This window comes from Pezoporus wallicus, unplaced genomic scaffold (assembly GCF_028554395.1).
Source record: "Pezoporus wallicus isolate ANWC-B61680 ecotype Strahan unplaced genomic scaffold, APGP_CSIRO_Pwel_v1 scaffold_11491, whole genome shotgun sequence".
Classification (NCBI taxonomy): Eukaryota; Metazoa; Chordata; class Aves; order Psittaciformes; family Psittacidae; genus Pezoporus; species Pezoporus wallicus.
The window spans coordinates 6,409,136-6,425,765 of record NW_026642649.1 but is presented as its reverse complement, the minus strand read 5'-3'; the positions used below and the strand labels follow the sequence as shown (position 1 = coordinate 6,425,765).

The 16,630-nt window shown below is 38.8% G+C and overlaps 1 protein-coding gene across 1 annotated transcript in view; it reads left to right on the top strand.

Annotated features, from left to right (window-relative positions):
- ADCY1 (adenylate cyclase 1) overlaps positions 1-16,630 on the top strand; it is a 141,891-nt gene that overhangs the window by 85,499 nt on the left and 39,762 nt on the right. Inside the window, exons 5-7 of the mRNA XM_057431443.1 lie at positions 551-678; positions 7,931-8,089; positions 9,731-9,872. Coding sequence (XP_057287426.1) covers positions 551-678; positions 7,931-8,089; positions 9,731-9,872 — 429 coding nt within the window. The remainder of the gene's footprint in view (positions 1-550; positions 679-7,930; positions 8,090-9,730; positions 9,873-16,630) is intronic.

The window sequence follows — 16,630 nt, the reverse complement described above, 5'->3', positions numbered from 1 at the left end:
ACCGACTGCATCTTCTTATCTGCAAGTGTGTCATAGTTAGGCTGTGCTGTATTGTAAATTGTGATTTATGAGTTGGTGATGCACAAATGTGTATGTCTTTACAGATCAATACATCGTCTTTCCTGGTAAGTTGGAACTGGATTTGAAACAAAAGTTCCTCAAAATACAAACATATCCTGATATTAAATAGTGGGTTTGCTTCAGTCCTTTGGTTTGGATTCATATGAAATGAGGTTTCATTGCAAATCCTGAATTCATACTGACCTAACATGAGGGCAAGGCGATATTTGTTCAGAACTATAGATTTAAAGCAGTGTTACCCTATGTGGGTTGAACGGTCTGGGTTTGATCTCTACTGTGTATTTATGTGTTTATAAATAGATGCATAAATGTATGTCAGCTTTTCTGTACCAGATTTAATGAACTGTAGATTACTTCATTTGACCAGAAAAGGATTCCCTGAATGATAGTATTGAAGAAGATTTTATCCTGTAGCACTGGAATATTTTATATGAATAGTAAAACTTTTCCTATTCTCTTTTTATTAAAGGAAAACCACTGCAGAAGAATAAAAATCCTAGGGGACTGTTACTACTGTGTATCAGGATTGACCCAGCCCAAAACAGATCATGCCCATTGCTGTGTGGAAATGGGACTGGATATGATTGACACCATCACGTAAGTACTGTGAACAGTGAACCCAGACAGGAGGGCTACAACAGCTTCTTTGTGGCATTCAGAAGTGTGTTCTCAGAAAAGCAGCAGCGTCTGCTGTCGCTGCCCACCTAGCAATTCACACTGGTGCATTCAGGTCATAGGACATTGGGTTTGGGAAGGGCCATTCTAAACCTCAGTTTTCCACTCTATTTAATCACCGTGAGAACAAAAGTTCACAAGTGTGAGTGTGTGGAGGCACATGCACGTACAGATAAGGGGACAGAAAGATACCGGGAAATGATGAAACATTCCTGTTGCCATTTGCCACAAAGAAAGGAGTCCAATTTTCTTGTTCTACAGGGATTAAACACCGCTCATTTTGCATGCCAGTATGTAAACTCAAAGCCAGTCCTGATGTATGCACGTTGTAGATGCGTTTGTATTCTCAAAATGATAGCTTGCTGATTTCTCCTTTCTGTATGTCATGTTTAAACCCGTCATTTATTCTGCTTTTCAGAAATGTAATGTGAAATTCACTTTGCTGATCAGTAGAATTTTTTTGTGCTTGAGAGCTCTGCTCTGCATTGATCATTATTTTAGCAAGGCGGAAAATGTGCGTGTGAGAGAACTGTGAATGAGCTTTCAGAGGGAGCTGGAGATCAATTTCATTACATAGGAAGGAAAGGATAAAGATGGGAAATATTTTCAGTACTCTGTTGCTCTGTGTATGTGCACACGTGTGTTTTATAGGAAGGTTATAGGAGGAAATGCACATCTCTTAATTCTGTATATAAGTAAATGCTGATCAGCACAGTGCTGTTACATTTGGGATGAGCTTGCAAAGAGGTGTGTCACCTGTATTTGAAAGTGTTTGTCCACTGTTTCCTGTAGGCAGTTGTGCTTTCTCTCTGTTGTCATCTGGACTGTTGGGAATGTGGAGCTCAGGCAAGGTTCTGCTTCCCTTCACTTAATCCCCAAGTTTTTGAATTATGGGCAGAGAAGACCTACGTTGTCTGTGAAGGTGAACAGACCATAGTGTAATCTCAATGTAAAAACAGATAGTGCACTATTAAATAAAGAAAAATAGTATAGAATAAGCAAACGTAAGGTTTATGAATTCAAATGATGCATTTTTTATTTGGAGCATTTAATTCTTCTTCTTTCTAATAAAGCTTTTGCCACATCACATATTTCATCTTTAATTACCTAAGGTAATTGAAGGCTGATTCTTATTTCTAGCTCAATCCATGTGCTTTTATTATTATGTTCGTTAATAAAATCTCTCAAGACTGTGAAAGGTTGGGTAAATGAGCCCATGGTCTCCCTCTCACTCAGTGAGGGTTCATCATCTTTGTAGACATTGTAAAATTGACAAAAGACTTTGTAATCTATGATACCATAAAATCCTAAAAGAATATCCAAAGTCTGCAAATCATGTATGTGCATTCTTCCTGCAGCGTATGGATACTCCATTTTTACGCAGGTCTTGGCTTTTATGAGCATAGTTAGATATACAGGCCCCGTATGTTTTTTCCAAAGCCTTTTTCCTTTTTCTTATCCCTGAAAAGCAGTAGCTGATGCTCCCATCCTCTTTTAAACCTAGCATTAATCTTTAATTCATTAGCTGTGCTGTGTTTCATGTGTACAAATAAGGTAGTGGTATAAATGTCTGAACTTCCCTCTTTTGAATGTTTCGGTTCACTGATATTAGAAATGAAATGTGTTCCCTTTTTATGTTATCATTCCTTGGTTGCTGTCATGATAACATAAACTTGAAAAGGGAAGGAATAAACTGGGACTGCTCAGCCTGGAGAAGAGAAGGTTCACAAGGAATTTTATCAATGCACGCAAATACCCAATGGGGGGGTGTAAAGAGGACAAAGCCAAACTTTTCTCAGCGGTATCCAGTGTCAGGGCAAGAAGTGGGCACAAACTGAAATACAAAAAATTCCATTTAAATGTAAGAAAGAACTTTTTTTGCTGTGGTGATAGTCAGATACTGGAGAGGTTGCACTGGAAGCTTGTGGTATTAGCATCCTTGGAGAGATTTAAAACAAAGCTGGACGCAGTCCTGGGCAGCCTTCTATAGTTGCCTGGGCTCTGAACAGGAGTGTTGGTCTAGATGGTTTCCAGAGGTCCCTTCCAGCAACTCTGTGATTCCAAGTGGATGGGCTGTAGTGTCTAATATAAGCCATGTTTAGCCAGAGGTTATGGTAGAAGATAACTGATAATTGCAGGATATTTCTTTTTTAAAGTATTCATAAGTTGTAAGTCTTCAGTGTAGTTGGTGGTCAGAGCACAGTGACAGGGCAAGATGGAGAAAAGGCAAGGCTATAAGAAAGTGCCAGATTTATTTAGGGTTCTTAAATGGCGAAAGACCTTTTCTGCATCCTTTGTACATAAGCACAATTAATTAATTGCCCTTTCTTTTTTTTCCAATGAGGAATCAGTTGTGTGAGTAACGACTGTAAGACCCAGTCAACACATTTCTTCTTAGTGGTAAGAATGTGCTTGCTCTGCTTACATTAGAGGACAGGAGGATGGTGCATTCCAAGTACCATTGCCCTTGCTGGCAGTACTATTTTTTTCTCTTACTGCAAGTGGAGCATCATCTGTTCAGATACTGTTGGATTCTAGGTTAGGTTCTTTTGTTGTCATAATCATGTGGCTAAGCCAACTGTATCGAGTGCTTCAAACCAGGAAAATGGGTTCTGCTGGAGAACAGGAAAAAAATCTTCACTCCTTCACAGAGACCAAAGTTGGAATATGCATTCCCCAGATTAATTTCTTTGTAATACACTGAGCAAATGAAAAGGAGAAGTGAAGAGCTTATGATGGTAAAGTTGGAATGCACCATTTGATTTTCTATCGGTATATTTATTAGGTAGTATTTAGCAGTCCCATGAGATGCAGAGTCACTTTGATTTTTAAACTTTCCCGTTTCATCCAGAGTTGGAAGCCAGCTGGTAGCCTTCTGAAAGCCTGTTCACTTAGCTGCAGAGAACAGGTCTTGGCACTGTACGTTTATGCTTGGAATTTGTCATCCTTAGTGACAGGTTTGTCATGTTACCTGGGATAAATAAATTAATACAATCACTTGAGTTGTGATTCGGCTGATGGATCTGTCAGAAGCGCCTGTCCCAGAGGTATGCACCACCAAGATGTTCTTCTTCAAGGAAGTCAAGGAAAAGAAACTTCTAGTGGCTGGTTGATGGATCTGTGATTGGACCAAGTTGAACTTTATAATGAGCTCTTATAAATTGATGCTTTCTGTTCTCTTCATATTCTGTGTTATTTAAGTATCCTATAATATGGTGCTGCATGTGAGTATCATCTGAGGATGTTGCGTCACTGCATTTAGATTGAGATTTTCAGGGTAATTTTAAAAGAACATTACAAAATAAATTTTCACAATTTCATCTGCTTGCTACAAAGCATTGTTTTTCAAGGGCACAGTTAAAGTCAGACCAGAATCATTATGGAAGGATACAGCAAAACAAATGGCGTTACATCCTGTTTCAAAAGAATTTCTACTGTCAGTGAGATTTGTGTCAGTGCCTCCATACAGGCCAGGTGGTTGCTCTGCTTCAGGGTTACGTTAACCATTGTGGCAGTATTTAAGTCGGAGTTAAGTGTAGGATGCCACCAGTGTTGCTTTCATCGGTGAGTTTTTACTGTCAGGTTTTTGCTAGTAATATAATTAAAATGGCCATGTTCATTAGTACCTCTAATGTGCCAGGTGTTGCTCTAATGTGCCAAATGTTTTCCTCACCTTCATTTTGAACAGTGCATTAGGCAAAGTACTCTCTTCACCTTACTTAAATGGCTTGCCACATTTGAAGGTTCCACTCTACTTACTACAGTATCTTACCTTCTAAATATATTTGTTAGCAAATTGCAAAATAGAAAAGTTTTGCCCAGCTACCCAAGCTCTTACCTCTCTCCTCAATAAACTGGCTAACTGTTCTTATTTAGTATTACAGGGGTAATCTTATACATTCTTAATAGTTTGTCTTTCTGTACAGAGTACTCCATCAACTGACATAAGTTATATTAAAAAGTACTTTTGCTCAATTCAGAAATGTAACCTCTTAGGAGGTGAAATGTGATGAAATGAGGGAATTATTTAAATGCACTTGATAGCACCACACGGTTAAAAGTGGACTGTAATGTTTCTGATTGGAAATGAGGAGGGAATCTGATCTGCCCCTCTGGTTTGAATGTTCCTACTGCATATGGCCTTTGAAGAGGTCTGAGGGCAAGTGTCCAGTAGCCTTTGCGTCTCGAAATCCAGGTACCCCAGTGCGGTCTATCAAGTTTTCTCTATGTCACATAGGTGAGTTTATCCCATATGGATGACTCCACCAGTCATCCATGTATGTCCTTAACAGATGGAATTTGGGCTTATTTTGCACCTGCACGTTGTGATGCTGTTTGGTTGCATGGAATGTTGAGGATTGAACTGTCTCCTTCCTATGGGTTTGGTCCCTGGTTAATGAAAGGCACTGGGGAGGGAAGAGGAACTGCAGCAGCCAGTTTGTGAACTCCCAGGTGTAATGTCAAGTTTTCCTGTGTCATCTGTTGTCTGAGGAAGAGAACAGGAGCACTAACTTCTGGGATGTCAACACTGTGCATAAGCCTTTACGTGATGTTGCAGAAAATGTGACAGAAAAAAGGGGTATGGCCAGATTCACTGTGGGAACAAAAGAGACCTCCATGTTACTCACATTAGTGATGGCTGACATGGTATATACTTCGGCACATCATGGCTGCAGATTTCCTTACTTAACTTGAGCCTAGGTATCTTTTGCTCCTTGCCCCATATCTTGGCCTATGCTGTCCTTTATGTTAATGGTGTTTAAACAAGTACAGGTATAAAAAAGGCAAATACAGTGACTACTGCTGAAATGGTTGGAAAGTCCTTTGCCAAATCCAGTGGAGATGAACAATACTTAAAAAAATATATATTAGTCAATGAGGATCAGGGAAAATTAGAGCCAGAGCCTCTGTTTAAGGTCTTTTCCTATTAAATGTAGTGGGAAAATTAAATTGAAAAGCCTAATGAAAATCAAGTCTTACACTGATCAGTCAGTTCCACTTATTCACTGATATTATCTCTTTTTCGGCTGCAACTTCACTGTGGAATGCCAGGTTGTCTGTACCAGAAAGAGCTGCAAAGATTTATTCAGTGTTATCTCTGCATGTAGTATGTAAGGCTATTAGCCTCAAGGCTCCCTTTCAGTGTTCACAAGTCAGTGCAGGGTGCGAGTTATAGCATGTTCTGCATTCATTCAGAAATGGAGAAGCCTTCCTTACTGTGACACTAAAATTAAAAATGCTTTTAGGAATGACTTACCAATGATTTTATCTTTTCCCAGCTACACAGTCTCTAAAGGTTAGCTTTCATTTACAGGTGTAAGTCCATAGTTACAGGTAGTTTGTGTGCCACTCTTGCAGGAGCTTGAAAAGAGTGCTTATAATCACTCTCCATCTGCTGTTCTTGCACTGAGTTGTTGGTTTCATCATTTTCTTTGTCCTATACTCCTGTGACAGGGCGATTGAAGCGATTAGAAAATAGTAGTGGAGTCATTGCTTATCCATTTGCCTTCTCAACTAGTACCTCTTTATACCTCTTTTCCCACAGAAGCTCTAAAAGCATTTAAGTCTTTGCCCTTTCAGTCTCACTGTAGGAAATGATGCTTAGCTGAGCGTACCATAAAGGTAAAGGCACAGCACAACTCTATGTGGTTAGTAGTAGTGATTAGTTGCAATGGTTTTATAGCAGTAGCATAGGGTGAAAATATCAGTTGAAAAAATACCACGAAATACTAAAGAAGTATCATCCAAGAGGAATGACAGTCTGAGAGACACTGGGAATAAAAGATGTTAATTGTTAACTAGGTAAGTTTTTGTTCAAGTGGAATTTTAACTAAATGGTGAGCGTAGAGAAGATCACAAATCTAAACTGTTCAATAGAAATAAGACAGTAACCTTTTAAAAGTCATCTTTAACCCACTGTGCTGCACAGAGAGACAATGTTGGGGTCCATATATATTATTTTTATTACAAGTGCAATGTTTTAGACTATTACTTTGAGATCAAAACACTGCAAACAAAAGGAGTAAAGGGGGGAAAAACACATTATTTTTATATTACAGATGGAAAAAACAATAGAGGATAAAATTACTTTAAGTCACAATGAACTGTGGTAAAAGAGGAGAGAAATTAAATGCAAGTCTTGAGTAACTCAAGTTTATGTGTTGCTCACAAGACCAAACTTTTCCTTAGTATTTTAATAGTAAACTCCTCCATGAAAATTCAGTTAGCCCATATAGGATCAAGCATGATGTTAATCTGACTGATGGGGGGGTGGGATGGTAAAAAATAATTAGAGGGACAAAAATCCCCCAACCAGTAAACCCAAAGTTAGGGTAAGGAGTAACATTAACGAAGATTTTTGGTAATAAAAAATAAGCCAGGTAGCCCGTTTTAATACTGAGTTGAAAGCAGTCTGGAGTAAAGCTAGAATTGAAACATATTTGCTTACTGACCTGTCAGGTTAAAATTCAGTCTAATAAGATTGTTTCAGAAATCTTATTTTGATTCCAGCAATCACATTGTGGTCACTTGTCATCCTGCTGCACTAAATATGCATTGGGAAAAGGGAACCTTTATGACAAAGTAAAATAAGTATATGTGAGATGCAGGAAAATCTCAGATACAGGGAAGCGCAAAGTTGGCTGTTGCTGAGGCATTGGAGTTTCAGCCAGAAAGTTCTTTATCTCACAGTAAGATACTGAAGTTTCTACAGGACTGTGATAGCAAAAGTGGCTAATAAAACCTAAAAGCTAGGGAAGTTCTTTGACAAAGCCATTTACTACACTTGCTTCCCCCCCCCTCTTTTTTTTTTCCTTTTCTTAATTTTATTAAATGTAATGAAACCTGGAAAATAGTATTTTAATGCATAAGGTCAAGGAATGCAGATATACTGAGATATAGGTTCAACAGTAATTAAAATATGACCAAGAAAATCATTTATTCGGAATTACACCTGGGAAATTAGTGAAGGAAAAGAACAGTGCCTGAATATATCATTTATCAATGATCCTGTCTTTTTCAAAGTGTGTGTGTGTATATCTATCTATATATATTAAAAATGTATATCTATATGTCCAAAAAGATTCATATTTTAACTTTGAAGAAGAGAGAGAGGAAGAAAATCAAGAGCAGTGTTGTTGCCTAAAGACTGACTTCATGATGCTTTCTATTCCAGATCTGTTGCAGAAGCCACAGAAGTTGATCTCAACATGAGAGTTGGATTGCATACAGGCAGGGTGCTCTGTGGGGTCCTGGGTCTCCGAAAATGGCAATATGATGTCTGGTCAAATGATGTGACTTTAGCCAATGTAATGGAAGCTGGAGGATTGCCTGGGTAAGTCTGGAAAAAAAACATAGAACATGAAACAGAAACCTGTATGGGTGAAGAATTTAGTTCCTTCTTTGAGGCACGTGCTACCCATAAGGGCAGTGTTCAATAACAGCAATTAATATATTATGTGATTTATCCTATGAAATTCTCAAAATGATATTTACATTCATAATAGGCTAAAATAGAAGCAAAATATTTCCAAGCAAAATCCTCATTAGAAGCTGCCAAATATAAAGAGTAGGAATGAGGCAATGCCAGGAATGCAGCAGTGCTAGACTTTCACCATTTCATGTATAAAAGTAATGACCTCTAGTTATTCCAGGAAATATTTTTCCTTGCACCTCTACACATGTACAGGTGTGAGCCTTACTCCTTTTACATGGTAATGTTTCCAACAGTAGCAGCATGCTACAGAAAAAATACCTGTTTATGGACTCAGATACTGATGGTGTGTGTGCAAGTGATACGGTAGCACATAAACCTGCAGCCAACCCATGGGGCATGTCCTGGAATTTAAGTACTCCTTGGACCGCCTTGGACTCAACTTAAATGCACACAGAGCACTTTCTCAAAGGTGCATTGGTGTGCTTCTATGTGCAACTCCCATTTGGACTGGGACCAATCATCCTCTGTTTATGAGATCATGGTTTGCTGAACAGGGGGACAGTGAAACCTCGTGATTTTTATGGTTGAGTCCATTTCTCCGTGTTACATACATCTGCCTCAGACGATTTAGTCAGTGTGTTTGGGATGTTTCCTTACCTTAAGGCTTTCCAGCAAGCAAAAATCTGAACACATGTTTAATAGAGGAAACCAGTAATTGCTTTTCAGATATCTTCTGTGAGGACATTGCAAATGTAAGGAGCCTTTTGGGAGAAAATGTAAGGACAGTTTTCAGCATAATAAAACTCACTGATAGTGTCAAAGATGGCTGTGCTGCCAAAACAAAGCGAAGTAAAAAGCTGCCTACGAAGCTGTAAGTAAATGAAAAGGTCAAAGCCATGAAGGGGAATAGAAAAGGGAATTTCTGCTTAATGCATAAGAGGGATTCAGAATGTGAAATCACAAGTTTCAAAGAGCAGGATGTTTTTCCAAGCAGGCAGTGAGGTAAGCATGGAGGAGAGCCACACAATTTGGAAGATGATGTGCAGACTTCCACTTGCCATAAATCAATAAATCTGCAAGTGTTTGGACAGTCAAGAGTTATCTTTCTGTTTACAGCTCAAGCTTGGAAACTGCATGTGATGGAAATATCTCTGTGTTCTATTTGGCTGAAAAGACAAAACAAAGCTGTTTATACATCAAAATGGGATTTTGCATGTAATTTGACCTCTTTGTGTCTTTATGATTTTCTCAACTAGTTCTTTACTGTAAGGGTGGTGAGGCACTGGAATGGGTTGCCCAAGGAAGTTGTGAATGCTCCATCCCTGGCAGTGTTCAGGGCCAGGCTGGACAGAGCTTTGGGTGACATGGTTTAGTGTGAGGTGTCCCTGCCCATGGCAGGGGGTTGGAACTGAATGATCTTAAGGTCCTTTCCAACCAAAACCATTCTGTGATTCTATGATTCTGCTCAGGGCTGTATTTCAGTAGCAACTTGATCATAATGTATCTTTGCTTTAAACAACGTCATCTTTTTCCCTCCAGGAAAGTTCACATTACAAAGACCACCTTAGAGTGCCTAAATGGGGACTATGAGGTAGAACCAGGATATGGTCATGAAAGGAATAGTTTCTTGAAGAAGCATAATATCGAAACATTTTTTATTGTGCCATCCCATCGTAGGAAGGTAAGCTCCACACATTCCATCTTATTCTGTGGTGTTTCCGTAATTTAACAGCTGTTCTGTGTTATTCTGAAAGCAGAGGCAATACTGGTATTTCTGATTTCTAAAAGCTCTTCAGATTCTGTAATCATTCTATCAGAAATCACATAACGTTACTCAGAAGCGTCAATTCCCTCTTCCCTTCCTTCTCCCTTCAAAAGGGTGTTTCAGAATAGTAATGCTCACAGCTTGGCTGGTTTTCTTTCTGTTTTTCTTTACTCTTTCGTTCCCATATTCCCGTTTTACTTAGGCTCTCTTAACACTTTTTACATCACTTGCAATACTGGTGGCTCCTTTACGGGACCTAGAGGATTCCTGATGAATAGACACAGAAAAGGTAGTATTTACAGATATGGCATGCCCACAGTAGAAAAACTAGTGAAATGATTTCAACAGTGATTGAACTAACATCCCCTGGAAGTCTGGATATGCTGCTGTGTGGCCAGCCTGTACAACACAAGCCATTTATCCAGGTCAGAGGAAGAGGCTGCTGCCAACCATCCTGCTTTTGAATGTAGATACCACCATTCCATAGATCAGGTATTTATGAAGCTGAGTAAATTTTATGGGATCATTGCAACAAATAATATGTCCTCTATCCAGAGCATGCATGTTCTTTTCTTCTGCCACACTGCGCTGCTTGTGACAGTTTCAATGTTATCCTTCTTGCTCTGTCACCTCAGGCTGCCACAGTTATTTTGGTCATCCCTTTTGTATCTGAGCTGCCTTTCCCTCCACCTTTTCTTAAGCTTTCCTCTCCCTTCAGCTTCTTCCTTTTGTCAGACCCCTGGAGATGTACTGGGCATAAGTCACCAGTACTGTTGAGGGACAATAACGTTTTCTGCTCTTTTCTTCTTTTTGGTGGAGAACAGAAAATGGAAAGTGTGGAAAGAATAAGGTAAGAGAAGATTTTAACTCGTTTGAGCACGAACTTAATTTCTTAGATGTTACTCAGGATTTAGCCACCCTAATGGAGATGAATGTGACTCCTTGTTCTAACCATATATGAATATGAAGAACAGAGGCACAGCAGTGCGATGGTGATATCTAGGATCTCAGCATGCAGTGAAGGTGGTAACATGGGTTTTCCAACAAGTTCATTTATAGTCACACCTTTCTTCCTCAACCAGTTACTGAGGTTAGGGCAGCCTTTTGTTCTACTAAAAAAATGTTGTGACCTCAGTAGAAGTCTTGAAAGTCCATAATCATCAGGTAAACACATTCAGTTTGTTCCGACCTTTTCCATGTCAAATGAGGCTTGTCTTAGAAGTTACCTGCCATGTCATGATTACAGGCCAAGAGGAACTTTATTGCTCTTTATCTCAGACAGCCAGCTTGGGATACAGACTTTTGCACCCTTATCTTCTGAGACTCTGCCCAAACAAGTTTCATTCAAGGATTTGGTCTTTAGAGGGAAATTGTAATATCCAGTTCTGAAAGTATGAAACCAATACAGACCACGTTATAAAGTGATGTGAAAGGTCCATGCTTGGGGGTGTTAGCCAATGGGTGTTCGACCAAAATGCAACCAGGAAAAAACAGGTCATCTTAAATTCCATGCCTGCAGTCAGTTTCTTGGTCTGAATTTGCTGACTTAGGGAGTTTTTATGGAAATGTTGAAAGTTCGGTCACTGGGGAATTTGATTCTGGGAGTGAAAGATCCTGTTCATTTACCCCAGAAAGGCTGCTGCAAGGGTGGGGGTTTTTTATACACTTCCTCTAAAGCATCTTGTAATTAGAGAGATGGAGTGTTCTCATTCACTGTGGAAATCCTGCAGTCTCATCTATAGCAGTTCTTCCGCTGGTGTAGATGTTTAAATTTGGTTTTAGATGGTGTGAAAGAAAACAGGTGGGAAGACAGTGGGCTGGATCTGCTCTGGCAGCCAGGGAGCCAGTTTTCTGGTAGCTCTCTTAAAACCAGAATCAGTTTGTAGATTAACTAATCCCAGTAAAGAAGAAAACGTAAGGGTGAGATGAATTAAGGCAGGTGTGTTGCTAAATGCTGCCAGGTATGTTTGGTTTGGTTTCCTGTTGTTTTCACTCCTAGAGCATTATGTATAATTTAATTTCCCATGTTATTATGTATCAGGTTTCATTTCATATTGAGAAGAGAAATATTTTTATTTTAGGAAATTGTTGGTAGATTGGTGCACAGAGACAAGGAGAGAGACACTGTGTTGTGTCAACTCAGCTGCATTTACCAGTGATTGAGGAACAGAACCTTGACACTCCCATATTAAAGTAAACCAGGTCAACGCATGTTTAATGTGCAAGGATGAGAGCCTACTATTGTGTGAGCACACATTTCTTCATCTTTGCAAGATTGCTGAGAAACTGCAGGTGAGAAATGACTGATGAGTTTGTCATCAGCTACATAAACCAAATGCCACCCCACCCAAGTGGTGCCACTGATGGGCTTGTGGAAGTGGCAGGTGCTGCAGTACAGCTTGGCTAACTTTAGCTCTCCGACATGCATGAATGGTGTGTCAGCCAAACTGGCACAGAGAAACTCTTCTGAATTGTACTGGTCTTGACTAGCTTCTCCTCTGGGCTCACAGATCAATCAGCATGTCAGTTTGTTGTTTCTTACAGTACACCACACAACTCCAGTCTTCATGTACTTGCATACCAATCACTGGACCACAAGCTACATAATACTGTATTTACCTTCAGAATAAAAGCCTGCTGTCCCCTCCTACTCTGATTCAGTCATTAACTCTTCAGAGACATCGAAGCAGAAAGCTACCCATGAAGCACAGACAAGATAGAGTTTCTCTAGGTGAATTCAAATATCTGCTGGATTAATGTTGTATTTCTTCCTCCAGAGCCTTAGTAGCTGAAATGCAGACACATTTTTTATTCTTTATGCATCATCTGACATTAATATGAACTGACTTTATCAGCTATGATGCCAAGAGGGATGAAAGTCCATTCTATGAGCAACAGATGGCCATGAATCTGTTGAATTTGGAAGGTAAATAGGCCCACTTAGGGTTTTATAATTTTTATTAATTTATTTAGGAGACACATACCCCATACTGTCCCATATTTAGTCTGGCAGGGAGATCTTTCATCACAAATAACACCCAAACCAAGAATGAGAAACAATGTAAGACAATTCATTCATGTACTAGTTATGTCTTAAACATGAACACATTATAAAGTATTCCATTATTTTTTTAATCTGTTACCGAATCAGCCAACAACCACAATGTTGTGATCTGATCAGGTATGTAAGTCTGGTGTATAAGCTAACGTGAGAGAGCACTTTTAAGTGGCCACTGAGGGAATACTTTTGTTTTTGTTTTGTTACAGGTTTTATTTTAGTAGAGATTATATTAGTCTATTATTGTTATTAAGCAATAATTATGCACGTTTGGCTGCATAAAGAGCTTCTAAACAGACTTAAATAATTTGTGTGATTTCCAAAGGCATACAGAAAATTTTCAAATCAAATTCTTTTGCTGGCCATCATAGTTAAAGATTTTTGCAAATAAGGCTTTTTTAATACAATACAAAATGTTACAGTGCCCTGACAAAGTTTGTAGTTCTGAAAATGCACATTTCTTTTAAGTAAAGTTTAATTATGGTTTCATGCTATTTTATTATTCTTTTTTATACATCTATTATTTATATATATGTTGCATATTGTATATTATTTATATTTATTATTTCTTACTTATAATTTATTTATTGTTATTGATACTACAGCCTATAGTGATGTGGGCCAAAACAAGGTTTGAAAAGTTTGATTAATGTAACTAGCTACAAAGGCTGACATGCACATGAATATCTTGGACTTTTCAAACAGGTCTGATCCAGTTAGAAAGACAGCTCTCTTTCTAACACATGAAATATTCATGATACCCTATGCTTTAAACACATGGACATTCTCTTAGTTTCAAAAGGTCCTGGCTTTCTGAAGTATTGTAAATATTACTGCATGTGGATGTTTTATCAGAGCAAAAAATATAGGCCAGATACATTAATATCAGAGACCCTTACAAGAACTTTGTAACTCTGCTTAGACCCAGATACTGGCTTTTTCCATTAATGATTCCTCTCTAATCTGCCTTACTAATCTGTATGCTTAAAATTTAATTTATGGTGTGTTTTAATAGACTGGATCTGGTTTCATTAGAATTCTTTATGTTCTCATTGTCAGCATTGACACTGGTCATAGTCTCAGTTTTACAGCTTCTGTAGCTGGCTTCCAAAAGCACAGCAGAGGTAGTGAGCTTAGCTGCACTGTACTTCACTTCTGTGGTTGCTCTAGAAGGTATGATTCTCCTGCAGTGTCACACCTCCTAAGGTTTGGCCACAAACTTGGTGATAACTGAGTGATTTTGTATTCGGTCGTGCTTACTTTTATTGCAGCAGTTCTCTTTGATGGCATCTCTTTAGCTTTGAAAAAGGCTCATTGATTTCAACAGCCCAGCACAGATAATTAAAATTCCTAAGGTACTTTTACAGATAGCCAAGCAGTGGTCAGAAGTGATCAAGTGTTTGTGAGGGGAATGTGTTAGGTTTTGCATTTACAGAAGTGAGCCTGCTGTCACTGTTACTCATTGCCAGATTAAGGTAACCAGCTGCACTAAGTAACTTTGCCAGCTCCAGAGCTAAGGCAAAGACAAATAATGCTCTAGACCACAGGAAGCAGTAGACCTGTGTCCAGAAAAGGGGGTTGTAAAACTGATACGAATAGCACACAGTGACAGAAATCCATGAAAAATCCATGAAAGCGAGTAGTACATCTGTTTGCCCTTTGGAAACTAGCAGTTTCTCTGGAAAGGCTGACATTGCTCTTTCCTACCTTATCACATATATACAAAGCCATGGCAGACAGTCTCAGAAAATCCTTTCTGGAGCTTGGACAGCCCTTCTCTATTATCTGAATTGTCTGAGTGATGCTATGACCAAAATCCCAGGTGACAGGGTCTGTTTTTTCCCGAGTCCTTGTTTTGTTTAGTTATGCAGCCAGAAGGAAGCAGATGCTGGTTGGAGGTATGGCACTCTGTCTCCTGCCTGGTGTTGAACCATGTCCTAAGTGTTTCAATGCAGGCAGCTAAAATTTCAGTTCTATTTTTGTCCAAAAAATAATTGTAGCCAAACCAAAACACCAGCAGTCTCTTTGAAAGAGAAGGTAAAGCAGTATTTGAGGAAGACGAGCATTTTTTTCAATCTTAGGATTTCAGGAAAACTGAATTGAAAGCCTGAAGGTTCAAGAATCTTCTCAATAAGCAAACACAACTCGGAAGCATTCAATGGAAAATCCTATTTAAAATGGAAAAGGTCCTGCAAACAGCAGAAATGTAGAGCAATTAACTATAGAAGAAATGTAGAGCAATTAACTACACCATTACACCTGCGGCATGATTTGTTACGAGCTGCAGATGGATTTAGAGGCTCAAAAGGCTGATCACTTAATTTCTTTGACTCATGATCCAATAGGCAGAAATTCAGCAACCTGAGATTCGTTCTAACTTGCATGACAACGGCTGCAAGAAAAGTGGCAAAGGCTGTCACATCATTTTCATCTGTTGTTGTTTCATCTAGCATAAACAGATGGGATTTTAAACTTCCTGCATTGCAGTCCTGTCACCAAGGAGTTATAGGAAATAAACACATTTTCTATCGCTCTGCTGCTTGAAAAGGCAGTATTTTTTGACTTGGAGTACAACATCCTCCTTTACTGTTAATCAGCTTTGTTGCATGAAGCAGCTGATCTGCCTTCTATGTTAAAATAAATTACTAGGAATCGTATCTTTTCAACACCAACCAACAGGTTTTGTCTGCTTATGTCTTCCTTGTGGATGATTTGGTTTTTGTTTTCCCCAGGCATGGAATGAACTTTGTGCAATACATCACAGAGAAAACAACATAGATTCATGCTAGCTTTTTTGTGTTGTATGGATGAAATACATAATGACTCCATGTGCTTGCCTTTTGACTTTATTCATAAATCACTTTTACCTGTGAATCACTGTTAGCATCTAGCATGTTTCACTCAAATAACTGCTCTTACACCCTCTTGAGATGCTTTCTAGCATGTCTTAATAGTACTTTCATCTATCTTTTTAAAGTGAAGCAGTGTGTGTATATAAGCTATGTATTACTAGGATTTTTGATAGCAGTTTGTTGGATTTTGTCTGACCTGATTAAAAGATAGTATCTTGATATCATCATGTGAACAATAACTAAAGAAAAAGAAGGCTACAGAAGGAACAAAATAAACCTGTGTGAAACAACAGGTCTGAAATTACTGCACTTCTTTTTAATTTAGTATTTCCATTCAAATTGAAGTTCCACCTGTACTTGTAGGAAATTTCCTTCTCTGCAAAGTTAATTTGATTTAATCACTCTGGTTATGCCTACATGAACATACCAAACTGTTCTCAGGTTCTCCTCCTTTTTCCAAACATGTAAAATTCCTGTTTTCCACAGAGTGCTTCTGGCCCAATAAATCCATCCATATGGCTGGCAGCTCCCTAGGACTTCTTTGTATCTGACTTTCATAGAAATACCCAGTTCACTTCGTCTCAAGAGAGTTTTCATGGTCATTGTAAGTTGTCAGCTTTCTGGACTAGTTCATTCTGAGGGTATTTTAACTTAAGTGACCACATGCTTACCAGCCCTTCTGGAGTGCTAGAGCTCTAACACCTGGACTCTAAGTAACAACAGAAGAGAGCTCTACAGTTAATGCAAAGCATGTGAAAACTTCT